This window comes from Octopus sinensis, linkage group LG5 (genome assembly GCF_006345805.1).
Source record: "Octopus sinensis linkage group LG5, ASM634580v1, whole genome shotgun sequence".
Classification (NCBI taxonomy): Eukaryota; Metazoa; Mollusca; class Cephalopoda; order Octopoda; family Octopodidae; genus Octopus; species Octopus sinensis.
The window spans coordinates 21,338,681-21,365,817 of record NC_043001.1 but is presented as its reverse complement, the minus strand read 5'-3'; the positions used below and the strand labels follow the sequence as shown (position 1 = coordinate 21,365,817).

Here is a 27,137-nt window from a genome sequence, read left to right as displayed (position 1 = left end):
GATGAAAAGCTTACCAGCATTTCCTGCATCTCTACATTCTGAGTTCAAATACTGCCGAGGTCAGCTTTGCCTTTCATCAATTCAGGGTTGATAAATTAAGTACCAACTGAGAACTTCAGTCAATATTATCAACTATTCCCTTCACCCGAAATTGCTGACCTTGTTTGTGCTCCATCCCATGCCAATATGGGAAAACAAAATTTGTATGATGATATATATTTATAATGAAATGTTGGCATTGTCTTGTCTTATTAAAGCTACTAAGGGATATTTTACCTATTTTCCAGATAGTCTTCTAGTATATGAACACTTATCATGCTTGTGGATGATAATGTAAAACTGTTTTTTTACTGCATTCACTGTAAGCTTATGGTGTTTGTTAGCCAAAATTCCATACTACAGTTTTGGGACCAGGCAGTGAAAATTCACTTTCTACTCAAGGCTGAATGATTGGCTCTTGAACAGCAATTCAACTATTAAAACAGTTGCTTCAGCAAAATGAATATCATTCACTCTTTCTAGCTGAGAAGCTGAGAACAAACAGATGTAGACCAGCTTAGAACTAAGTTCTATTACGTGTAAATATAGAACTGGGAATACTGTTAAAGCATCTCATCCTTGAACAAAGACCATATTTAACAACCCAGTTATGATTTTGTATTGTTTTCTAACTTGATATAAAAAGCATAATAATAATAATAATAATAATAATAATAGTTTATGTTATCAGAATTCAAATTAGTGTACCGACATTTTGTGTATTTTGAAATTTGTTCCTGCACAACTTTGTTACGATATTTTTTTCTCAAAATTATAATTTCATTTAAAATATAACCCATTGGAGCTACCCATTGTCTTAGCCAAAGAAACTAAATTCATAATAATTAGAAAATTAACAATAAATTTGCAGGCTGCTTGCTAGAATGAAGTAATTCCAATTAAATGGTCATTTTTGAAGTTTGAGATATAGAAAAAACATTTTGCTTTCCTCTAAGGTTTTCTGAACTTTTCACTGTTAACTGTTTTAAAATTTTTGCTAATAATTGCATTTATCAACAATTAGTTCTAAGCTTTTCAGTTTGATTTTTTTTTTTTACTTTTCTTATGCAATTATTTTTAATATAAAAAAAATAATTTTTCATCATTTTATTTTAAAGTTATACATTATTCTTTTTAATTATTCCAGATAAAAATCTACACATGCATACAATTATCATTCCTATCAAATAATTTCTGTATATTTTTGCTTAGCTGAAGATTTTAATTAATATGTTTTGATAAGATAATGCTATGTATGTTTTAATAATTAAATAATCTATTTTATAAAATAGAACTGCTAGACACATTTTGATCCCACTTTGCGACATCTTAGGCAACTGTAGCCTTTGTTGATCAAAGCCTTGTGCCTTGAATTTGGTAGACAAAAATTGTAGAGGAAGCCCATTACATTATGTAAATATATATATACATATATATATATACACACATATATATACATATATATATAAATGTATTTATGTGGTTTCCTTGTCAATGTTTACCAGGTATCAAGTTGTGTCTCTTTATATCAAAACTTAAACTCAGCCTTTCGAAAAATAGACATTGATAAAATCAGTACAGACTAAAATATAAGTACTGGGGTTGTTTGACCAAAACCCACGAAGGTTGGTACCCCAGCTTGGCTGCAGTCCAAAGTCTGAAACCAGTAAGAGAATAACTTGGTATATTTCAGATATAATGTCTGCTTCTTCCTCATTGGAAAATTTAGCATTTGTTACTTGATATTCTTCCTTTTAGACTGAATTCTAGACCTTTTTGATGTTTAAATATTTATACAAGAATATATATGTGTATTTAGGAGTGTCTTTTTTCTTTTTTTTTTTTTTTTGCTTCATTTTTTTGTTTTCTCCAGGCTTCCGATGTGCCAGTCGTGAAACGGGGGAAAGGTGGCAGTGGAGCTGAAGACAAACCAAACAAAAAATTCAAAGACAGCAATGGAAAAGCCACTCATTGTAGTGGACCAGGAAGGCCAAAGAACAAAAATTCACAAGTTAGTAACTTTCCAATTAAATTCTAATTGTTCCAATTTTACATGCAAATTTAAAATTATTATATTTCTTAGATCTGAGATACATCTGATGGATACTCTGGGATGCATCATCAGTGATGTTTGTGGGGTCCCATGGAGGGTTTCGAGTCTTTTAACATCAGACCCTTCACCCAGTTAATCCACACCTGCAGTTGATCAAGTCGCAGCTTCAATAATGGAATTTATGGCCCTCCTCTTTACTGCACCAGTAACCCCAAGCCCATTCACATCATTTTAATTCACAGCAATAACCCTGGTTTCACATTTTGGTGCAAAGCCGGCAATTTCGGGAGAGGAACTGAGTCAGTTACATCAACTGGTATTTATTTTATCGATCCCAAAAGGATGAAAGGCAAAGTCAGCCTCGGAGGAATTTGAACTCAGAATATAAAAACTGACAAAATGCCTCTAAGTATTTTGTCTGGCATGCTAACGATTCTGCCAGCTTGCCAGCTTAATTCGTTGAATCAATATTGTTCCTATTTTTTAAAAATATATAAAATTTTGTTACATGGATATTTTTCAAGTGGCTCTTTGGCTGGTTTATGGAAAAGAAACCACCACCAGAGCCTCTTGACCAGCCAGAGAGTAGGAAAGATGTGGAAGGAGTTCAGGAAATTGTAACCCCTTGGTAAATGGAGGATTTCTCTTTCCACATGAATGACAGAAGCAAATGTTAGAATAGTGATGCTAAATGTTGGGAGACATGAATTACCTGTGTGTGAAAGATTGACAGCAGTGATGTAACTATGATCCATTGTTTATGTCATGTTAACCTACATGAAAGGCAAAGCACAAGCTGAGAAAGTCTTGTAGAAGTGAAGTGTTTATATTCATCATCATCATTGTTTAACATCCGCTTTCCGTGCTGGCATGGGTTAAACAGTTTGACTGAGGACTGGCAAGCCAGGGGGCTGCACCAGGCTCCAATCTGATCTGGCAAGGTTTCTACAGCTGGATGCCCTTCCTAATGCCAACCACCCTGAGAGTGTAGTGGGTGCTTTTTACGTACCTCTGGCACAGGGGCCAGTCAGCAGCGCTGGCATCAACCACGCTTGAATGGTGCTTTTTATATGCCAGTCAGGTGGCACTAGCATCAGCCACGCTCAAGTGGTGCTTTTTACATGCTACTGGCATGGGTGCCTGTCAGGCAGAACTGACATCGGCCACGGCTATGATTTCACTTGACTCAACAGGTCTTCTCAAGTACAGCATAATGCCTGACAAGTGAAGGGTACTTTCATATGCGACACTGGCATCAACCACAGCTACGATCTCACCTGACTTGCCGGGTTTTCTCATTTATAGAATATTTCCAAAGGGCTTGGTTGCTTGTCATTGCCTCTGTGAGATCCAATGTTCGAAGGTTGTTCTTCACCACCTCATACCATATCTTCCTGGATCTTCCTCTTCCACAGATTCCCTCCACTCTTAGGGTGTGACACTTAACACAGCTATCCGCATCGATACACAACACATGACCATACCAGCACAGTTATCTTCCTTGCATACTACATCTGATGCTTCTTATGCCCAACTTTTCTCTCAGGGCACTTACACTCTCTCACGTATGCACACTGATATTACTCCTTGCATACCACATCTGATGCTTCTTATGCCCAACTTTTCTCTCAGGGCGCTTACACTCTCTCACGTATGCACACTGATATTACACATCCAGCGAGGTATACTAGCTTCATTTCTTTCAAGCCTACACACGTCCTCAGCAGTCACAGCCCATGCTTCACTGCCGTGTAGCATTGGCTGTTTGCACACTTGCATCATACAGTCAACCTTTCACTCTGAGTGAGAAACCTCTTGTTACCAGCAAAGGTAGGAGCTCTCTGAATTATGCCCAGGCTATTCTTATTCTTGCAGCTACACTCTCAGAGCATCCATCACCACTACTGACTTGGTCACCTAGGTAATGGAAGCTATCAACTACTTCTAGTTTTTTCCCCTGGCATGTGATGGAATCAATAAACATCTTTGGTGTTTATTGCCCCTGTGCAACTGCTACACGCAAAAACCATCTTCCCAGTTAACCTTCCTTTGATATTGCTGCATGTCCATAGCTTACACCAGGTACATCTTATGGAGTTTCTACCTATGCCTTTTCTACAGATCAAGCAGGGCCATCTACCTGAAAGGACTTGTGATTTGTCTGCCTTCTTACTTACTAAGACTTGATTTTTGCTAGAGTGACTCTAAGGCCCTTCAATTCTCGACCTTGCTTCCACACCTGAAACTTCTCTAGTTCTGATAATAATTCAGCTAGTAGAGCAAGGTCATCAGCATACAGGAGCTCCCAGGGGCAGCCCATCTTGAATTCCTCTGTTATTGCCTGAAGGACTATGATGAATAAGAGGGGGCTGAGGACTGATCCTGCTGTCAATATTTCACACAGAGATAGTTCATGTCTCCCAACATGTAGCATCACAATTCTTACATTTGCTTCTGTCATTCATGTGGCAAGAGAAATCTTCCCTTTACCAAGAGGTTACGATTCACTGAACTCCTTCCACCGCTTTCCTACACACTAGCTGCTCAAGGGGTTCTAGTGGTGGTTTCTTTTCCATAAAGCAGCCTCTAGAAAAATATCCTCGTAACAAAATTTGATATATTTTTTTAAAATAGGAGCGCTGGAAGAATCATTATTGCATTGTGAAATATGCTTAGCGACATTTCTTCCAGCTTTACATTCTGTGTTCAAATTCTACCATGGTCATGGACATCACGGGTGATGTCCTCCCAACTTCCGTGATGTCCTTCTCCCAACTCCACTTCCCAACTGGCGGAAACGCGCGGGCGGGCAGCTGAAGACCTGGGTTACAACGATCAAGGAGGACCTCTCCATGCTCACGGGACTGCAGGTGGTTGGCCTACACCTATGGAACCGTGACTGGCTCACTATCTCCTGTGAACTGGTGCAGGACCGTCGTGCATGGGCTGTCATGGTTCGAGATGCCTTGAGGGTGGTAGAAGAAGCCGACTCAACTCACCCAGGGTGAATGTCACCACAAGTACAAGTAATTACTACCATGGTCAACTTCAGTTTTCATCCATTCTGGGTCAATAAAATAAAGTACCAGTTGAGCACTGAGAATGATGTAATTGACTCACCCCACCTCTAACCAAAAATCTCTGGCCTTGTGCCATTACTTGAAACCATTATATTGGTTTCAAATTTTGGCAGAGATGGGGTAATCGATTATATCGACCCCAGTGCTCAACTGGTACTTATTTTGTTGACCCTGAAAGGATGAAAGGCAAAGTCAACCTTGGCAGGTTTTGAACTCAGAATGTAAACACGGACAAAATGTTGCTGAGCATTTTGCCCAACATGTTAATAATTCTGCCAGCTTGCTGCCCTAATTTGAAACCACTGTTTAAGAATGCAAATTTATTTGCACCTAATGTGTTGAGGACTTACATGTTGCTCTTTTTTTACTCTTTTATATGTTTCAGTCATTTGACTGTGGCTACCACCTTTTAGTCAAACAAATCAACCTCAGAACTTTATTCTTTGTAAGCCTAGTACTTATTTTATTGGTCTCTTTTACCAAACTGCTAAGTTATGGGGATGTAAACACACCAGCATCAGTTGTCAAGAGATGGTGCGGGGACAAACACAGACACACAAATATACACACATATACATATATATATGTATGTATGTAGGTTATACCACAGGCTTCAGTTTCCTTCTACCAAATCCACTTACAAGGCTTTGGTCAGCCCGAGGCTAAAGTAGAAGACACTTGCCCAAGGTGCCATACTGAGGGACTGAACCTGGAACCATGTGGTTGGCATAATTTTTATGGGATTTTGTTAAGTAAAAAATAGATATTAGTGTTGACATGTTTGATTTTAAAAATTCTAATGTTCTGTTTTCAGGTGACAGATTAAAGAACCAAAATAATACGACTCCTAATTTTTTAAAAACATTTGTATTTTCTCTAGGTGAAAATGCCTGACTATGACATTTCGGAATCTTCTGACATAGCTCGTAGCCAGAAAAATGATATTGTAAATCGCTTTTGGGCATCGGTTGATCCTTACTGTGCAGAAATCAGTACTGAAGATATGAAAGTTCTAGAAGAAGTTCTGGTGACAATTAAAGATGATAGTGAGTTTTTCAAAATTCCGCCTTTGGGCAAACATTACTCGGAACGATGGGCTCAAGAAGATATCATGGATGAACAAAAAGAAGGTACATATCTTAAATTCCCATTCTGTTTGCTTTTCAGTATATCAGTTTTCATCATCATCATCATCAACATTTAATGTCCATCTTCCATGCTGGCATGGGTCGGATAATTTGACAGGATCTGGCTAGCCAGAGGAGTACACTAAGCTCCACTGTCTGTTTTGACATGCTTTTTGCAGCTGGATGCCGTTCCTAACACCAACCACTTTACAGAGTGACCTGACTGCTTTCCAAGAAACACCAGCACGGTTTCTTTTGGTATGGTTTTTATGGTTGGATGCCCTTCCTAACACCAATCACTTTACAGAGTAGATTGGTTCCTTTTACATGTAGCACCAGCAACCGCGAGGTCTCTTTTAGCATGATCTTCATGGTTGGATGCCCTTCCTGATGCCAACAATTTTACAGAAAGGGCATCCAGCCATAAATTTTGTTAATACAATCTATTTGTGCTTCTCACTGGTAGACATAGAGGATTTCTTATTCAGTGTAACTTTATCGTCATCATCATCATCATTTTAACATTTACTTTTCCATGCTAGCATGTGTCACAGAGAATTTTGTTAAGGCAGATTTTTCTATGGCAAGATGCCTTTCCTGTTGCCAGCCAGCACCTGTTTGCAAGGGAGGTAATCTTTCCCCTTGCCAAGGGATATTTTCACAAAAGATTGGAAACACAAACAACAACTGTATGATGGTGATGCTTGCTTACAACAGATGTGCAATGTCAAGACAGGAAACTTACACATGCAACAGGCTTCTTTCAGTTTCTATTTGCCATATCTACTCACAAGGCTTTGATTTGCCTATGACTATAGTAGAAGACACCTGCCTAAATACCATGAAGTGGGATTGAACCCAAAATCACATACCTCAATAATATATTCATCCAACTCATGCTACCATGGAAAAAACAGACATAAAAACAAAGTAAATGTATAAACAGATATAAAGATTTGCTATTTAAAATTGTGGTGGCAGCACCTTCTTTTCCTCCTCCTCCTTCCAATATAAAGCAAAAACTTTTTGTGGTAACATTGTTAGTGATACCTTGTATTTGGATCCTTGGTAATTTTATAAATAGTGCTGCTGTGGTTGAGGAGACCTACTGAGTCAAGTACATCAACATCAAAATAGAAATCAAATGGAAATTGTAGTTGTGATACCTGTGCCGGTGGCACGTAAAAAGCACCATCCAAACGTGGCCGATGCCAGCGCCACCTTGACTGGCTTCTGTGCCGGTGGCACGTAAAAAGCACCATCCGAACGTGGCCGATGCCAGCGCCACATTGACTGGCTTCTGTACCGGTGGCACGTAAAAAGCATCAACTGATCGTGGCCGTTGCCAGCCTCCCCTGGCAACTGTGCTGGTGGCACGTAAAAAGCACCCACTACACTCACGGAGTGGTTGGCATTAGGAAGGGCATCCAGCTGTAGAAACACTGCCAGATCAGACTGGAGCCTGGTGCTGCCTCCTGGCTTCCCAGACCTCGGTCGAACCGTCCAACCCATACTAGCACGGAAAACGGACGTTAAACGACGACGCCGAAGTAGTAGTAGTAGTAGTAGTATTATCATCACAGTACTGCAGCTGGGGCTTCATTTCAGTATCACCATACACCTCGTGTGTGTGTGTGTGTGTGTGGCCGGTATGATCTCAGTGAGGAATCGACCTTTCTCATTATTCACTTCATCATAATCATCCTCATCATTTAACATCTACCTTCCATGCTAACTTGGTTTGGACTTTTTGACAGCAGCTAGTAAGGCCAGGGGCCACACTAGGTTCCATTGTCTATTTTGGCATCGTTTCTACAGCTAGAAGCCAACCACTTTACAGAGCGTATTCTTTTATGCTTTTATTTGTTTCAGTCATTTGACTGCGGCCATGCTGGAGCACCACCTTTAGTTGAGGAAATCGACCCCAGGACTTATTCTTTTTTAAGCCTAGTACTTATTTTATCGGTCTCTTTTGCCGAACCACTAAGTTACAGGGATGTAAACACACCAGCATCGGTTGTCAAGCGATGTTGGGGGGCACAAACACAGACACACACACACACACACACACACATATATATATATATATATATATACATATATATAGATATACATATATATATATATATATATACATATATATAGATATACATATATATATATATATATATATACATATATATAGATATACATATATATATATATATTATATATATATATATATATATATATATATATATATATACTATATATAGATATACATATATATATATATATATATATATATATATATATATATATATATACATACATATATATATAGATATACATATATATACGACAGGCTTCTTTCAGTTTCCATCTACCAAATCCAAGGCTTTGGTCGGCCCAAGGTTATAGTAGAAGACACTTGCCCAAAGTGCCACGCAGTGAGACTGAACCCGGAACCATGTGGTTCGTAAGCAAGCTACTTACCACACAGCCACTTCTTTTTACATGGCACCATCACCAGTGCTTTTTACATGGCATCAACACTGCTACTTTTTACATGGTGCCAGCACAAACATAGTCACCAAGTAACTTGCAAGATAAAACCCCGCTTCAGCTGGGAGGGGAGCATTAACCAAGTTGATTTAGGTTAACAACTTTTTGGTTTATTTTGTTGCAATGTAACTGAAATGGACTTTCCAACTTCATAACTCTTTGATCTCAAATCTGACTCATGCAGCTGTCTTGAGGATTCTTGAATTTTTGTAAAATTCGATTTTTTAATTCATCTTGAAACTTTTTTTCATCTTATTACTAAACCATTTTCTTTCATTTATCTTCCTAAAAAGGTGCCAAGATCTCTGATAAACGACGGAATAACAATAACTCAACTGCAACAAATTCCAATGAATCTACCAACCTCTTAAAAAAATCTGAAAGTTGGTAAGTTTTAAGTTTCGTAACTTATTTTTTTAAGGTACTTCTTTCTCATTGAAACTTTTTTTTTTCGTTTGTGGAACCAATTCATGTTTACAGTTTTTTTTCTTTTATTTATTACATACTGTAAAAAGGTTGAAGTTAGGAAGGGCATCCAGCCATAGAAAGCATGCCAAAGCTGACACTGGAGTTCGATGCAGGATCCTGTCTAATCATCCAACCATGCCAACATGGGAAGAGAACATTAAATAATAATAATAGTAATAGTAATAATAATAATAATGATACTCTTTACTCTTTTACTTGTTTCAGTCATTTGACTGCGGCCATGATGGAGCACCGCCTTTAGTCGAGCAAATCAACCCCAGGACTTATTCTTTGTAAGCCTAGTACATATTCTATCGGTCTATTTTGCCGAACCGCTAGGTTATGCAGATGTAAACACACCAGCATCGGTTGTCAAGCGATGTTGGGGGGACAAACACAGACACACAAATACACACACACACACACATATATACATATACATATATATGATGGGCTTCTTTCAGTTTCCGTCTACCAAATCCACTCACAAGGCTTTGGTCGGCTCAAGGCTATAGTAGAAGACACTTGCCAAGTGGAACTGAACCGGAACCATATGGTTGGTAAGCAAGCTACTTACCACACAGCTACTCCTGTGCCTATAAAAGTATATAAGGTCTCACCGAGACTTGAACTCAGATTGCTAGATTCAGATTCCAGAGTGCTAACCATTACACCATGAGACCTACTTATCAATTTATTTTTTTATATTGATCGGTGCAAGCATGGCTGTGTGGTAAGAAATTTACTTTCTAGTCACATGGTTCTGGTTCAGTCCCACAGCATGGCACCTTGGGCAAGTGCCTTCTAGTATAGCCTCAGCTCAACCAAACACTTGTGAGTAGATTTGGTTGGTGGAAACTGAAAGAAGCTCATATATGTGTGTGTGTGTGTCTGTGCTTGTCCCCTACCACAGCTTGACACCTGTTACCGGTTTGTTTATGAGCCTGTAACTTAGTGGTTCAGCAAGGAAACCAATAAAATAAGTACCAGGCTTTTAAAAAAAATTTAGTACAGGGTTCGATTCATTCGACTAAATTTTCTTCAAAGCCATGCCCCAGCATGGCTACAGTCTAATGACTGAAACAAGTAAACAATAAAAAAAAAAGCATAAAAAAATATGTAGAAAACATTATTTTTCAAAATTATTTCACCTTTAATATCTAGTATATTTTACTTGAAGATGCAAAAATATAGAGGCTGCAGTCCTCTATATATGATGGGACCAACACTATTGCCTATTGCATTTGTTGCTTAGCTATCCCCTTATCAACCTTATTTGAGCAGATGTATGATCAAAGGTGTTCCAGCTGTATATATCCTGTCTTAATTAAAGTTATGTAGGATACATTATCTAACATGTCCTTTCTTTATACAAGACAGTAGGGTGTAGTCGAAGGAAATTGGTTGCTTTTTCTAGTAGGATGAGTAATGACATAGAGTAACCATGAGTGAACTGCAGCCTGGAGTACTTTCTGAATGGTATGCCTAACAAAAAATTACCTTGAATCTTTTTTTTTTGGTATTGTGACTTACCTGATGAAGAGCCTTGTCTCATGCAACGCACTTCTTGGAAAAGGTTGTACATTGGCTGTGAGGTAAGAAGTTTGCTTCTCAACTACATGGTTCTAGGTTCAGTCCCACTGCGTGACAAGTTGGGCAGGTGTCTTCTACTATAATCTTCAGGCAACCAAAGCCCTGTGAGTAGATTTGGTAGACAGAAACTGAAAGAAGTCTGTTGTGTATATATATATATATATATATATATGTTGTAGGAGGAGTAGCTATGTGGCAAGCTTACCAACCACATAGTTCTGAGTTCAGTCCCACTGCATGGCACCTTGGGCAAGTGTCTTCTGCTCTACCCTCGGGCCAACCAAAGCTTTGTGAGTGAATTTGGTAGACGGAAATTGAAGCCTGTCATATATATATATCTATATATATAAAACTGTAGTTGTGTGAGTGTCTGTCCCCTTCGATTTAGATTCCTAACTACTCCCACATTTTGCGGTGCAGTTTAACCAAATTCGGGTATCTTATAGTCGTGATTCATATCGAGCCCGTCTGAGTATTAGCGCGCGTCTACGATGAGTCTACGATTTTAAAAATAATTTAACATCATTTTTTATTCCATTTTAATGCATAATTTTTCGTGTGTCGATGGCGGTGGAGTTGGCGTCCACGCTCAAACACCTGCACCTGTGTTTGCTTCTCCCCCTTCTTCCCTCCCTCGTGAAGCTGTGGGGAAGGGAGAGTAAGGAAATCAACGTCGTAAAGCGTTGTCAAGGAGACCAGCGTTCTTTTAGAACAACGACTTCATGGCTTGAAGACACCAAAACAGAAATGGCTAAGAAAGCCCGAATTGGCATCTATAAGGGAAGTAACTCTCTAAAAATGCTTATATAGTTATTTCCCTTACAAATCCGAGCAACGCCGGGCGATACTGCTAGTATATATATATATGTTTATGTGTGTGTTTGTCCCCCCACCCCACCATCGCTTGACAATCGATGCTGGTGTGTTTACGTCCTTGTAACCCTAGAATAAATCCTAGGGTCGATTTGTTCAACTAAAGGTGGTGCTCCAACATGGCCGCAGTCAAATGACTGAAACAAGTAAACAAATAAAAGAATATATATATATATCCTGTGTGTCTTTGTATCTGTGTTTGCCTCCACCCACTGCTTGACAACCGGTGTTGGTGTGTTTACATCCCTGTAACTTTGCAGTCCGGAGGGGAAGCGACCAATAGAAAAAGTAAGAAAATAAGTACTGGAGCCATTTCATTTGTTTAAAAATCCTGCAAGGCAGTGCCCCAGCATGGCCTTGATCTAATGACTGGAACAAGAAGAAGATTAAAAAAATGCCTGACATAGAGGGATGTTCAGCTTGTTGTACAGTCTCGTAGAAGATGTCATTATTTCTTATTTACCAAAACAAAATACAAGCTACAATTCTGTTCATTGGAAATTGTAGTTGTGATCCCTGTGGTAAAAAGCACCATCCGAACGTGGCCGATGCCAGCGCCGCCTTGACTGGCTTCCATGCTGGTGGCACGTAAAATGCACCATCCGAACGTGGCCGATGCCAGCCTCGCCTGGCACGTAAAAAGCACCCACTACACTCACGGAGTGGTTGGCATTAGGAAGGGCATCCAGATGTAGAAACACTGCCAGATGGCATGTAACACTGCCGGTGGCATGTAAAATGCACCATCAGAATGTGGCTGATGCCAGCGCCGCCTTGAATGGCTTCCATGCTGGTGGCACGTAAAATGCACCATCCGAACGTGGCCGATGCCAGTGCCACCTTGACTGGCTTCTGTGCCGGTGGCACGTAAAAAGCACCAACCGATCGTGGCCGTTGCCAGCCTCGCCTGGCACGTAAAAAGCACCCACTACACTCACGGAGTGGTTGGCATTAGGAAGGGCATCCAGATGTAGAAACACTGCCAGATGGCATGTAACACTGCCGGTGGCATGTAAAATGCACCATCAGAATGTGGCCGATGCCAGCGCCGCCTTGAATGGCTTCCATGCTGGTGGCACGTAAAATGCACCATCAGAATGTGGCCGATGCCAGCGCCGCCTTGACTGGCTTCCATGCTGGTGGCACGTAAAATGCACCATCCGAACGTGGCCGATGCCAGTGCCACCTTGACTGGCTTCCGTGCCGGTGGCACATAAAAAGCACCAACCGATCGTGGCCGTTGCCAGCCTCGCCTGGCACGTAAAAAGCACCCACTACACTCACGGAGTGGTTGGCATTAGGAAGGGCATCCAGATGTAGAAACACTGCCAGATCAAGATTGGAGCCTGGTGCAGCCCTCTGGTTTCCCAGACCTCAGTCTAACCGCCCAACCCATGCTAGCATGGAAAACGGACGTTAAACGATGATGATGATGATTTTATTTTGTTTACTAACAGATTACACTGATAACAACAACAGAAAGCTTACCATTCAGTGCAGATATATCATCAGTCTTCACTTAGTATAAAGGCTGTGTTTTTCAAGCGAGTGTTATCACAGCTCACTTAAACTCGGTATATTTTGTAAATGTTTGCTTTAGTTACTAGTGAGGTTTTATGAAAGTAATCTCAACTACAGACAATCTAACTAACAATTATTTCTTTCTTGTTGCTCTTACAACAGGAAAGGGTGAGTATATTTTTTGATTTATATTCCTACCCCCTACCCCCTCCCCTGTTACCTTACCTTACCAGGAATCACATTTACCTCAAATTCTGCTTGTTCCTTCTATCTTTCATCTAATTCGTTTTTGTTTTTTTTTTTCTTGATACTTCTCCCCACCTTATCTTCTTCCACGGTTAAGAAATTGGAGAAAAGAAAACAAGTTCTACTCAAGATTCCTCCCCCATCCCCTTCTCTCTCTAATTGAAGCTTTTTTAATTTTTGAAACTGAAATTCCTTAACCCTTTAGCATCATGGTTATTATTCTGTCGAATGTAATGCTTATTTATTCACAATGTTTTGAATTAATCCTACACTACTTTGTAACTTTGAGATTTCAATGATGCGATTATATATTTTTTAGAATGACATTGTAGGATAGGTATGACAGGCCAGATCTGACCAGTTTGAACAAAAAACTGGTAGAATATTTGGGTCAGATATGGCTTGTTTAAATGCTAAAGGGTTAAAATCATCTTACTGAGTCGATAATTCTTTAATTGAAATGTGGTATGCAATTTAAGACTCGTAAGAAACTGTAAGGAATTTTTGGAAAAAAAAAGAAATTCTTAAAGCATATTTTATTTCAAATATTTCTTCTATTAACATATGAGCAATCTTCTTTGCACTGGGTATTAAACCTTTCCTTTTTTTCTCTCTCTCTCTCTTTCTAACATGCTTGTTTATTTTGGGATTTTTTTTTATCTCCTGCTATTGACTTGTTGCTTGTTACTTCCACACAAATCTCCTAAATAATTGTCATATCCACCTGAATGCTTCGATTGTTTGTCCTATTCACTTCTTGTATGCTTCAAAAATTCACTGTTGCGCTGAGAGCAAAAAAAAAGAAAGAAAGAAATGCATTCTAATATTGATAGAAAATAACTTTCCATTATAATTAATTTGTAGTTGTTTTGATTAATAAATATTCAACATTAATGTATCAAATTAAATTTCGTCTTGATTCATTCTTTTTTTTGTAAGCTAGATTGATTTAACTTTGAGATTTTGAATATTTAAGAAACGGAGAAAGTAAATGAATTTTTGAGTACTTTTTTCCTTTGGAATTAATTGAAAGGAACGTGGCCGTTGCCATCGCTGCCTCGACTGGCCGATGGCATGTAAAACGCACCATCCGATCGTGGCCGTTTGCCAGCCTCGTCTGGCACGTAAAAAGCACCCACTACACTCACAGAGTGGTTGGTGTTAGGAAGGGCATCCAGCCGTAGAAACATTGCCAGATCAGACTGGGCCTGGTGCAGCCTTCTGGCTTCCCAGACCCCAGTCGAACCGTCCAACCCATGCTAGCATGGAAAGCGGACACTAAACGATGATGATGATGATGGACTGCCTAGATTTTTGTTGGCTCTACCATCATCATCATCATCATCATCATCGTCGTTTAACGTCCGTTCTCCATGCTAGCATGGGTTGGACGGTTCGACCGGGGTTCTGGGAAGCCAGAAGGCTGCACCAGGCTCCAGTCTAATTTGGCAATGTTTCTACAGCTGGATGCCCTTCCTAACGCCAACCACTCCGTGAGTGTAGTGGGTGCTTTTTACGTGCCACCCTGCACAGGTGCCAGGCGGGGCTGGCAACGGCCACGGTCAGATTGGTGTATTTTATGTGCCACCGGCACGGAAGCCAGTCGAGGCGGTGCTGGCATCGGCCACGAGTCGGATAGTGCTTTTTTACGTACCACCAGACCAGGGATCCTGGCTGGTTCAATTCGATTTCGATTTCGCTTGCCCCAACATGTCTTCACAAGCAAAGGGGTTGGCAAGGGTGCCTGTCGTACGGTCGCATTGAGTATTTTACGTGCCACGGCCACGAGTCGGATAGTGCTTTTTACGTACCACCAGACCAGGGATCCTGGCTGGTTCAATTCGATTTCGATTTCGCTTGCCCCAACATGTCTTCACAAGCAAAGGGGTTGGCATGGGTGCCTGTCGTACGGTCGCATTGGAGTATTTTACGTGCCACGGCCACGAGTCGGATAGTGCTTTTTACGTACCACCAGGCCAGGGATCCTGGCTGGTTCAATTCGGTTTCGATTTCGATTTCGATTTCGCTTGCCCCAACATGTCTTCGCAAGCATGGGGGTTTGGCATGGGTGTCTGTCGTCGGATGAGGTTCTATATCGACTTCGCTTGCCTCAACCGGTCTTTGTGTCCAAGGGAGGAAAGGCATTCATAAGTGGGCTGGGCTCACTTGTCCTGCCTGGTCTTCTCATGTACAGAATATTTCCAAAGGTCTCGGTCTCTGGTCATTTCCTCAGTGAGGCCTAAAGTTCGAAGGTCGTGCTTCACCACCACTCGTCCCAGGTTTTCCTGGGTCTACCTCTTCCACGGGTTCCCTCAACTGCTAGGGATTGGCACTTTCTCACACACCTATCTTCATCCATTCTCGCCACATGACCATACCAGCGCAATCGTCTCTCTTGCACACCACAACTGATGCTTCTTAGGTACAACATTTCTCTCAAGGTGCTAACGCTCTGTCGAGTATGTACACATCCATCGGAGCATACTGGCTTCATTCCTCACGAGCTTACGCATGTCCTCAGCAGTCACGGCCCATGTTTCGCTGCCATGTAGCATGGCTGTTCGTACACACGCATCATACAGTCTGCTTTTTACTCTGAGCGAGAGGCCTTTAGTCACCAGCAGAGGTAAGAGCTCCCTAAACTTTGCCCAGGCTATTCTTATTCTAGCAGTTAACACTTTCAGCGCACCCCCCCAACTACTGACTTGGTCACCTAGATAACGGAAGCTATCAACTACTTCTAGTTTTTCCCCCTGGAAAGTGACGGAAGTTGTTTTCTGCAGATTTTCGGGTTAATGCTCCCGAGCATCTGCCACATACAAAAACTATCTTCCCAGTTTGACATTGCTGCACCTTTATGTATCCATAGCTTACACTGGGTACATCTTATAGAGTTTCTACCTACACCTTTTCTACAGATCGAGCAGGGCCATCTTCCTGAAGATATTTGTGGATTGTCTACCTTTCTACTTATTAGTACTTTGGTTTTAGCTAGGTTGACTCTAAGGCCCCTTGATTCTAAACCCTCCTTCCACACCTGGAACTTCTCCTCCAGTTCTGATAGTGACTCAGCAATAAGAGCAAGGTCGTCAGCGTAGAGGAGCTCCCAGGGACAGCCTGTCTTGAATTCCTCCGTAGTTGCCTATGATAAATAGGAGGGGGCTGAGTACTGAACCCTGGTGGACCCCAACCTCTACTTTGAATTCTTCTGTGTACATGTTGCCAACCCTAACCTTACTTACGGCATCTCTGTACATGGCTTGATATAATAATGAAACTATTGTATACAGTGCTCAGGTGCACCACAACTTGTCAAAAGTGCGTATAAAGCATATGCAGTAATGTACAAATGTCTGGGAAGTGAACAGTGTATGAGTCAGATAATGCTTGCGTGTGTATGGAGGGGAGAAAATCAGGTGTAGTGTTGGCGAATCTCAGGAAGTTTTGAAGGATGCAGTGCTCTGACAACTAACAACTGATGCCGGCAGTTTGTTCCATACTTCAACAACTCTTAGCGTGAAAATATGTTTCCGAAAGTCATGGAAGCTGTGCTGTTTTCTGACTATGTAAACATGTCCATGGGTGTTAGACAGATGGAATTTGAGTTCTATTAAATGAGTCTTCTTTAAAAAGAAGACTCATTTAATAAAATGTAATTAGGAGCAAACTATATCTAAAGCATGAGATGATTAAGACTAAAATGTCTTTGATGATAGGGCATTGTTGACTAAATATTTACACTAAACCTATCTACTGCTAAATCATAGGAAATATATTCACAGAATGAAGACTGTTTGTGTCTGAGTAAGTAATGCACTTGGTTAAGAAATATCTCATCGTCAGTACATTTATTATGTCATGTGACCATTCTTAACCATCCATTGTTTGTGCAATGAAAACACTCTTTGTAACTTTTCTTGAAAGTGCCTCTGTTTGTTACAGAAAGACTGGTTGTATTAGCTTTGGGAATATAGTGTTTTTTTTTGGTTAGGTTTTTTTTTTTTTTTTGTGATGTTACACTGACAGAAGGCTTTATGTACATGTAACAGAGGGTGGCAGTGGTCGAGATGTGATGATACGATATGATAATCTTGCCTTTCTGAAGTAAGTTGAAGCGGACTGTCTACGATATGGCCAAATCTGTAAACTGAGTCAAGGACTTGACTTGTTAGACAGTTACTTCAAATTTTCTTTATAGTTTGAGAAATATTAGATACATACACGAACATAACATTTCAGCATTAAAAGACAGAAGAAATGAGATTGTGTGATGTTCATGCCTCATTCAAAGACATTGGTTGTACTCATTATATTTTGACAATTAATTAGTTATTGCAATTTTTGTTTCCTTTCAGTTCCAATGATGATTCCCCTTTTGGTCCCCTTACTCAACGGCTTGTTACTGCACTTATTGAAGAACATGTAATGGCACCAGTTGACGATACGACAGCGGATATAAGCACTAAAGGTATTAAATACTCTATGGTTGATTGACTTTATCACTTTCTCACTACTTGAATTAATAATTACAGAGATGTTCTTGCATAGCAAGTGACCTGATCTGAGATCGTGTGTGCTGGAACGAAAACAATTGCAGCGTGGAAGGTGTTTATAAGCCATTTAAGAAACACACAAATACCATTAGATTCACTTCAACATTTAAATTTAATTTGTCAAAATATTTTCGTCGCTTTGAGACAGCAACCTGTTCACTGACAAAACTTCGACAAAAATATTTTGACAAATTAAATTTAAATGTTGAAATGAATCTAACGGTTTTTGTGTGTTTCTTAAATGGCTTATAAACACCTTCCACGCTGCAATTGAATTAATAATATTATAACAAATGTTCTAAGGCCCTAAATATTTATAAATGAGTTTTGGAAATAATTTTTTGGCCAACATTTTGAATATACTACATATATGCTATATTTGTTGTTAATAATATTGTTTAGCAACAAGTTTGCCCTGATTAAGCAAGCCTGTGGTCAAAGGCATTCCATCCATGGCCATTCCATCTTTATGTAGCTGAGACTATATTGTTCACTATGTCCTTATTTAAGACTAGATTTGATTTGAGAGAGATTTTTGCTGCTATTTGTAGCAGTTCAAATGACTATATCAGCTTCCTCATTGCCTTTCACAGGTTTTAGAAACAGCAGCGTTGATTTGCATTAAATAATTTATTGCTACATGTGTGACTGTGTGGTTAAGAAGCTTGCTTCCCAACCATGTGGTCTCAGGTTCAATCCCACTGCATGGCACCTTGGGCAAGTGTCTTTTACTATTGCCCTAGGCCAATCAAAGTCTTGTGAGTGGATTTGGTAGACAGAAACTGAGAGAAGCCCATCTTATATATGCATGTATTAGTGTATGTGTGAGTATATGCACCCTTGTTTTGGCATCACAAGTCAAGCAACATCATCGTATAGTTTCCATGGGAAATTTGACTGCCTGGAAACAAGTAAGTATTGACGACAGAAATGGTATGCGGCTGTAGAAAATCTGACTCAACAAATTCCATCTGACTCATGCAAACATGGAAAAGTAGATGTTACTTTGAAGCTTTATTGATATACAAATGCAAACTTTTTTCTGTTTTTTTTTTTTTGTTTTTTTTATTGAATCTTATCTAACATGCATTTTACTCTAACAGTACAGAAAATCCCTTTGTTCACTAACTTTATATGATGTTTTGCTTTAGCAACAATTACACAATTCACAGGTTAAAGCTTAGATTAAATGTTGAATAGAATTTGCTCTATTTTGATGAATTTTTTTTTACATTTCAGACCTAGAAGATCCACCATCAATTTCTCCAAAGATGTTAGCCAAACAGCTAAATATCAGCAATGCTGTTCAGCTTGAAAAAAGAATTAAAAAAGAACTAGAAGAACAAGGTTAATTCATTTACATTAAAATATTCACTCAAAGTCATTTCGCTAATTGCACACAACTCCTATGGGGCAGGGACTAAAATATGTTTTCAACAATTTTCTATTGTAAATTACATAGGGATTAATTGCATGTATGCCAGAGAGAGAGCGAGAGAGAGATCCATATCACTAACCCCCACCCACCCCTTAAGGAGGGGTTACTGATATGGATTTGGATAATTAATATAGATGCAGGCATGGCTGTATGGTTTAGAAGTTTCCTTTCCTATCCTTTAGTTTTGGGTTCGGCTACACTGCACAGCACCTTGAGCAAATGTCTTCTATATCCCAAGGCCAATCAAAGCCTGGTAAGTACGAATTTGATAGACAGAAATTGAAAGAGGCCCATCATTATATACATATATATATATATATATATATATATAGGGAGAGTTTACGAAAAAAACAAAAGATGAAGACAGGTGGTGTACAAAACAAACAGATGTATTAGTGTAACGCTCAGGAATAGAAAAAGTCTTTTGCGTTTCAAGCCTAAGCTCTTCTACAGAAAGGGACACAGAAAAAACAAGGAGAGAAAAAAAATGTGTGTAGTGGCTAACGATCTATCATGGCGACTGGCTCGGACAGAAGGGTCACACACGAGAGGGAAAGTAGGGGAGATAACAAAGTAAAGATGACCCCCCCCCAACACAAAGATGCATGTGTGTATAAGAGAGTATGTATGTGTGTGTGAAAGAGGGCTGGTGGTCTGGACGTGTGCGTGTATGTATATGGGGATAGGTGTGTGGGTGGTGTGTTGTGATGTGATGTGTAATATATGGTGTAATGTGGTGTGGTGTGATGTTGGGAGGTGGGGGAAGCGAGAGTGAGGAAAGCACGGGTGGGGTGTGGGTTTGGCTGAGGGTTGGGGTATGTGGGAGAGGGTTTGTGGGATAGGATGGGGGCATCGGAAGGATAGGGAAGGTGGAGTAGAAATGTGTAGGGGTGGGTGGGCTTATGGGGGAGGGAGGTATGTGAGAAAGAGAGGGTGAAAGAGTAAGCCCATGTCCCATCCAAGCCATGCCAGCATAGAAAACAAACGTTAAAAAGGATGAAAGTTATATATATATATATATATATATATATATATAGTAAGTGTGTCTTTGTGTTTGTTTACATGTGTGCTCTAAGAAAGTCACTGTGAGTAGTGATAGTGTTATCATTTCTGTCTAACCCATGCTAGCATGGAAAAGCAAATGAACAAACTTATCTCTTAGGGTGAGGTATCTTAAATCAAAAAAATAAAATAAGCTATGGGTAATAACATATGTGAGCCAAGGGAATGAATTTGAATAACTAGATTGAAGTGTGCGGTACTGAATGTTGTATGTAATAAATTCTTAACTGAAATGTTTCTCTTGTAAGAAGTAAGCATAACTTGATGGCAATTGTTAGCAACTCTGAAAGAATTAGGGAAACAATTTCAAGAAAATCAATTAATTTCTCAAGTTTATTTCCTGTATATGGCCTAAAATATGTACAGGTATATTAGTTGCCGCCACAATTTCAGCAGCACATATTCAGGGAAATAAATTCTTTAGTGCATTAAGGCATGTAATATAGACCCAACTTCACATATAGGACCTACACTGATTTTCCTTTGAGAATTTGATTTTAGAAAAAAAAAATGCACCTTATATATGTTTAGAGAAAGAATAGTCTGTTATTAGTTTGCATTCAAGGAACTTCTACAAACATGTTTCAGTTTATTATTTTGGCCAAAAATGTCCATAAATCTTTTCTATAAAAAAAAAATGTATATTTTTGGTAAGTAGCTTGCTTATGAACCACATAGTTCCAGGTTCAGTCCCACTACATTGCACCATGGGCAAGTGTCTTTTATTATAGCCTTGGGCCGACCAAAGCCTTGTGAGTGGATTTGGTAGATGGAAACTGAAAGAAGCCCGTCGTATATATGTATATATATATATGTGTGTGTATGTTTGTGTGTCTGTGTTTGTCCCCCCAACATCGCTCAACAACCGATGCTGGTGTGTTTACGTCCCTGTAACTTAGCGGTTCGACAAAAGAGACCAATAGAACAAGTACTAGGCTTACAAAAGAATAAGTCCTGGGGTCGATTTCTTCAACTAAATGCGGTGCTCCAGCATGGCCACAGTCAAATGACTGAAACAAGTAAAAGAGTATTTACTGTTCTGACTGTACTATGCATCTCTTACCTCATCTTTTCCTAAACATAGGCACAGGAGTGGCTGTGTGGTAGGTAGCTTGCTTACCAGCCACATGGTTCCGGGTTCAGTCCCAATGCATGGCACCTTGGGTTGGGCAAGTGTCTTCTACTGTAGCCTTGGGCTGACCAGGGCCTTGTGGGTGGATTTGGTAGACGGAAACTAAAAGAAGCCTGTCCTAAACATATATATATATATGTATGTGTGTCTCCCCACCATTGCTTGACAACTGATGCCAGTGTGTTTACATCCCCATAGCTTGGCGGTTCGGCAGAGGATACTGATAGAATAGGTGCTAGGCTTACAGGGAATAAGTCCTAGAGTCGATTTGTTCAACTAAAGGCAGTGCTCCAGCATGGCTGCAGTCAAATGACTGAAACAAATAGAAGAGTATATAAATTGATTTGAGAAATTGGACCTGAATTTCTTGAGGTTATCTTCAGTTTTCTTTCAGAGTCAGGAGCAACTGCAGCTTGCTCTGTGTTTTCTTCCTCCAGTCAAGGGGCAAATTTCAGCATCTTAATTACCTTAATTATCTTAGGTTGTACATTATTGATGACCTGCGTTTGTGGGGTTTTAAAAGTCTTTCTTTCTCTTTTTGTTTATTTTTAATTGTTTTTATTGATTTTTAAATACAGGAATTTTGGATTTTGATGAAAAAGTTGAAGATAACCCGGATGATGAAATTCTCTCAGAATTACGCCGAAAACAAGAAGAACTAAAAGCCATCAATCATCAAAACACAATAATGACAAAAAGATTAATGAAATTGGCAAGAGAGGAAATAGAATCTCAGAAGCTTAGAAAAAAATTAGTTGCACTTGATGCTGAAGTAAGTTATTTGATTAAATATCCCTTTCGGTTAAAAGTTAGATGTTACAAGCGAATTAAAACTTCACTTCCCAACCACATGGTTCTATGTTCTGTCCCTTGGATAAATATTTTCTTCTATAGTCTGACCAAAGCTTTTCTCGAGTAGGCAGAAAGTGAAAGTGAAAGTGAAAGTAGCAGGCTTTAAAAACAAATGTAGCATTAGCATCTGAGATGCATCGTTTGTAGGAGATTTTAAAGTTATATTCTTTTCTGCTCTAGGCACAAGGCCCGAAATTTTCAGGGAGGGGATCAGTCGATTTATCGACCCCAGTACGCAACTGGTACTTAATTTATCGACCCCGAAAGGATGAAAGGCAAAGTCGACCTCGGTGGAATTTGAACTCAAAACGTAGAGACAGGAAATACTGCTAAGCATTTCGTCTGGCATGCTAACATTTCTGCCAGCTCACTGCCTTGATTTAAAAATATATTGAAGCAGGGGTCACCAGACTTTTTCAACCATTGACCCTCTTTAGCCACTTCTCCTTCGGCATTGACCACCCTCCTCATTTAAAATACCTTAATACCCTACCCTACCGTACCATATCTTAAATTGGGTACTGATGCTGCCAATTAAAATGTTAGTTAAAAGATACATGTGTGGAGGCGCATGGCTTAGTGCTTAGGGTGTCAGCATCATGATCGTAAGATTGTGGTTTCGATTCCTGGACTGGGTAATGCATTGTGTTCTTGAGCAAAACACTCCATTTCACATTGCTCCAGTCCACTCAGCTGGCAAAAATGAGTAGCGCTGGGATGGACTGGCATTCCGTACAGCTGGGGAACACATACACCATCGAAACCGGGAAACTGGGCCCATGAGCCTAGGCTTTAAAAGGGCGCATTTATTTTTTATTTATTTTTAAAAGATACATGTACGACAAATTAAGAAATTCTGTTGAAGATGACGATACACACTTTATATTTAAAACTATGTGTGTGAGTATACAGTATTAAACTTTCAATTTTTATGAAGTTGTTTTCACGGTTAGAAAATGTGAAAAATGCATCATATTGCTGGAATATCTTTTATTGAAATTGACAACATCCATGTGAGGGATGAGCATGGCACTGGCTAAGTATTTCAAGCAGTTCATGTGGGTGGGCTGGTCTTTCACACGTCGACCCCTTGGCTATCATTGACCCCTTTAATTCCTCTCTGACCCCTAGGGTCCCCCTTTGGCAAGCCCTGTATTGAAGGATTCTCCTGTTTCAGTTCTGTTGTTCCCATCATCATCATCATCATTTAACATCCACTTTCCATGGGTTGGACGATTTTGACTGAGGGTTGGCGAAACAGACGGCCGCACCAGGCTCCAATCTTGATCTGGCAGAGTTTCTACAGCTGGATGCCCTTCCTAACGCCAACCACTCCGAGAGTGTAGTGGGTGCTTTTTACATGCCACCAGCACGGAGGCCAGTCAGGCAGTACTAGCAACGACCTTGCTCGAATCTTTTTACACATGCCACCGGCACAGGTGCCAGTAAGGCGACATTGGTAACGATCACGCTCAAATGGTGCCCTTTTACGTGCCAGTTGGCTCCTCTGGCAATGATCACGCTCGGATGGTGCTCTTGGCACCCTACTAGCACAGGCACAAATGCCAGTAAGGCGATGCTGGTAACGATCACACTCAAATGGTGCCTTTTTATGTGCCACTGGCACGGAAGCCAGTTAGCCGCTCTGTCAACGATCACCCTCGGATGGTGCTGATTGATTTTTTTTTAACTTTGGTTGAAATAATGATTTACATTTTGAAGTAATGGACTCATGTAAAAGCATTGAATAAACTTTAATAAAAGTAAACAAAATAGAACTGAATATAACAGCTATGATGTCATATATCAACAGAAAATACCAAGTAATGTCTGAAAAGGCTTGTCAGTCTGCCTCATGGTCCCAGCTGACAAAATGGGAAAGGCATTGCTCTGGAGGATAGTGAGAGAGATACAAAACGCAAGTCAATTATATGTTATTGATTGGTGCAGATCGCCTCGACTGGCTTCCGTGTCGGTGGCACGTAAAAAGCACCATCCGAATCGTGGCCGAAGCCAGTGCCGCCTCGACTGGCTTCTGTGCAGGTGGCACATAAAATGCACCAATCCGACCGTGGCCGATGCCAGCCTCGCCTGGCACCAGTGCAGGTGGCACGTAAAAAGCACCCACTACACTCACGGAGTGGTTGGCGTTAGGAAGGGCATCCAGCTGTAGAAACATTGCCAGATAAGACCGGAGCCTGGTGCAGCCTTCTGGCTTCCCAGATCCCTGGTCGAACCGTCCAACCCATGCTAGCATGGAGAATGGACGTTAAACGATGATGATGATGATGATGATGATGATGATGGACTTGTGGTTAAGAAGCTTGCTTCCCATCCATGTGATTCTAGGTTCAATTCCATTGAACAGCACTTTGGTGATGATGATGATGACAATGATTCCAGAAGGATGAAATTCAAAGTTGCCCCAGCGGGATTTGAACATAGTACAAAAACCACAAACCATTTGGTCCATCATTCTAAACAATAACAAGAGCACTCCGCCAAGGCAACACCAATGTCCTCTCAATGATTAGCCAGAGACGATTTTTAAAATGAGAATATCTGAAATAAACTTGACTGCTCTCACAAACGAGAATACTGAAAATGAACCCAACTACTCTCAAAAATTAAGTAAAAAAAAAACAGAAAATAATTCAGAATCCTTGTTTGGTATTGGATCGATCCCAAAATCTAATCAGTTTGTGCCAGTCACGAGGTCAGACATCCCTGAAAGTTTCATCCGAATCCATCCAGCTGTTCTTGAGATATCTTGTCCACGGACAAACAAACAAACATGACTGAAAACAATACCTCTACCTTTGTTAGGGCGGAGGTAAATGTGCTGTTGATTAAATTTATGTTTCTTTCTGTTAGAAAGTGTTGACAGATTTGAGATTATTTTTTTATTTATGAGGAATATTTGAAGCATCTTGGGAATAGGCAGTTCGCTAGCAGTCCCCAGCCGCAAGTATATCCCTGTTGGGAGAACGTCTTGTTTGTCGTAGGGACACTGACGCAGGGACAGGATGGGTTGAAGCTGCAGGTTGTTGGATCAGACACTTCTGTTCACCAGAGCCCCATTAGCCGGGTACGACCCTGATGCCGCTGGGTGTCAGAACAATCAACAATCCCTTGGGTGGCTCTACCAGAAACCAAAGTCTCCGACGGCATAGCTCTGACACTCCCGTTTCACCCCCTTACCACAATGAGGTGATATATAATTACACATTTATTGGATGGCCGTTGACTCTCAAGAGTTCCTCCGCCTTTTGACGGGTTTTGTTTTTCATCCCGCAGGGTGTCCAATAAACACCCTCCTCACCAAGCAAGCTTGGTGGGGTTGCCGGTTTAGTCGCTGACGGTGAAGATTTGCGATTAGGATAAATCAGTCGCTGTTACTGAATTATTGGACTAACATTTTCTGAATGGATGCTAAAATATCATTTCTTATTTATTTCAGTTACTTGAAGCCTATCGTAAAGTTCAAAGTGCACGGCAAAAAAAGAGACAACCAACCAAGAAGGAGAAGGATGCAGTTTGGAAAATTTTGCACGACAGGGAGGATATCCTGAAGCAACTTGATGGTTGAAGGTGTAACCTTTATTTCCAAGTATATTGGAAAGATTAGTTGCAATTTTCTGCAGTTTTGGAAGATATTTTCCTTGACTAAGCAAACCACCAGTTTCTTTCTTTCTACTTCTAGCTCTTTCTGTCTCTGTCTCACTTGTAGGAGCTTGGATCAACATTACACTTGTCCCTCTTATACTGCTACATTAGTGACACGAGATGGTTTACCCTGGCTAGTAAAATGTACCATTTTGAGATCTGATTTATTTCATAAATAGAAGGAAATTTGAGATTAAAGAATAAGAAAAATAAGATAATATTTATCTTTTTTTAGTCCGTGTCTTTGTCTGTTGATTCATGTATATTGGTGTTAACTGCCTGTGTTTTGTTTGTTTTTTGTCCGTTTAAAGTTCTACGATTCGTCAAGCATAGGAAAGAATTAATGAAGAAATGTGCACACGTATATTCTTCATATGTATGCACAGACTCATGCATGAGACAGAAATAAGGTCTCTGTCTGATGCAGGTTCAGCTAAGGTCAGTCTCTCGTTAAGAAACATCCAAATTAGTGTTGCTCTTTTGCTCCTCTATTACATACAGTTAATTCTTTGGAATACATTCATATCTCTAATGGTCAAAGCCTAGGGTTGAAGGAGAGAAATACCACTAAGCACCTTGAGTGAAAAACATTTGTGTTTTTCTGTGGGTTCTAAAAATTCATTGCTAGCAAATTTGACTGCCTCTTTGTCAATTTTGTGTTAGATACTATCTTATATTGGGAAGAAAAATATGCCAGATATGAATTTTTGTAAACAAATTATATACCAGAATTGGTTTTTATGGCTTTGTTCTTGACCAAAAAACAAAAAAGGTAAAAAATTTTTTTTAAATTACATTTTTTTTTTTGTTTATTTAAATTCTATCAACATTCTGGTATTTGTATTATCTGTCTGAAATAAAATGTGTATTTAAATTTATATAATTTTGCC

At 39.9% G+C, this 27,137-nt stretch overlaps 1 protein-coding gene across 3 annotated transcripts in view; it reads left to right on the top strand.

Moving 5' to 3' along the window:
- LOC115211622 (transcriptional adapter 3) overlaps nucleotides 1–26,923 on the top strand; it is a 54,242-nt gene extending 27,319 nt beyond the window's left edge. For 2 of the 3 annotated variants that reach the window (XM_029780238.2, XM_029780240.2), the window contains 8 exons: nucleotides 1,913–2,050; nucleotides 6,053–6,302; nucleotides 9,137–9,230; nucleotides 13,461–13,466; nucleotides 17,900–18,012; nucleotides 19,337–19,444; nucleotides 22,308–22,501; nucleotides 26,042–26,923. In XM_029780238.2, the coding sequence (XP_029636098.1) occupies nucleotides 1,913–2,050; nucleotides 6,053–6,302; nucleotides 9,137–9,230; nucleotides 13,461–13,466; nucleotides 17,900–18,012; nucleotides 19,337–19,444; nucleotides 22,308–22,501; nucleotides 26,042–26,170 (1,032 nt within the window). In that variant the 3' untranslated portion in view covers nucleotides 26,171–26,923. The remainder of the gene's footprint in view (nucleotides 1–1,912; nucleotides 2,051–6,052; nucleotides 6,303–9,136; nucleotides 9,231–13,460; nucleotides 13,467–17,899; nucleotides 18,013–19,336; nucleotides 19,445–22,307; nucleotides 22,502–26,041) is intronic. The other variant, XM_029780239.2, reaches the window with a different exon arrangement.
- The last annotated feature ends 214 nt before the right edge of the window (nucleotides 26,924–27,137 follow it).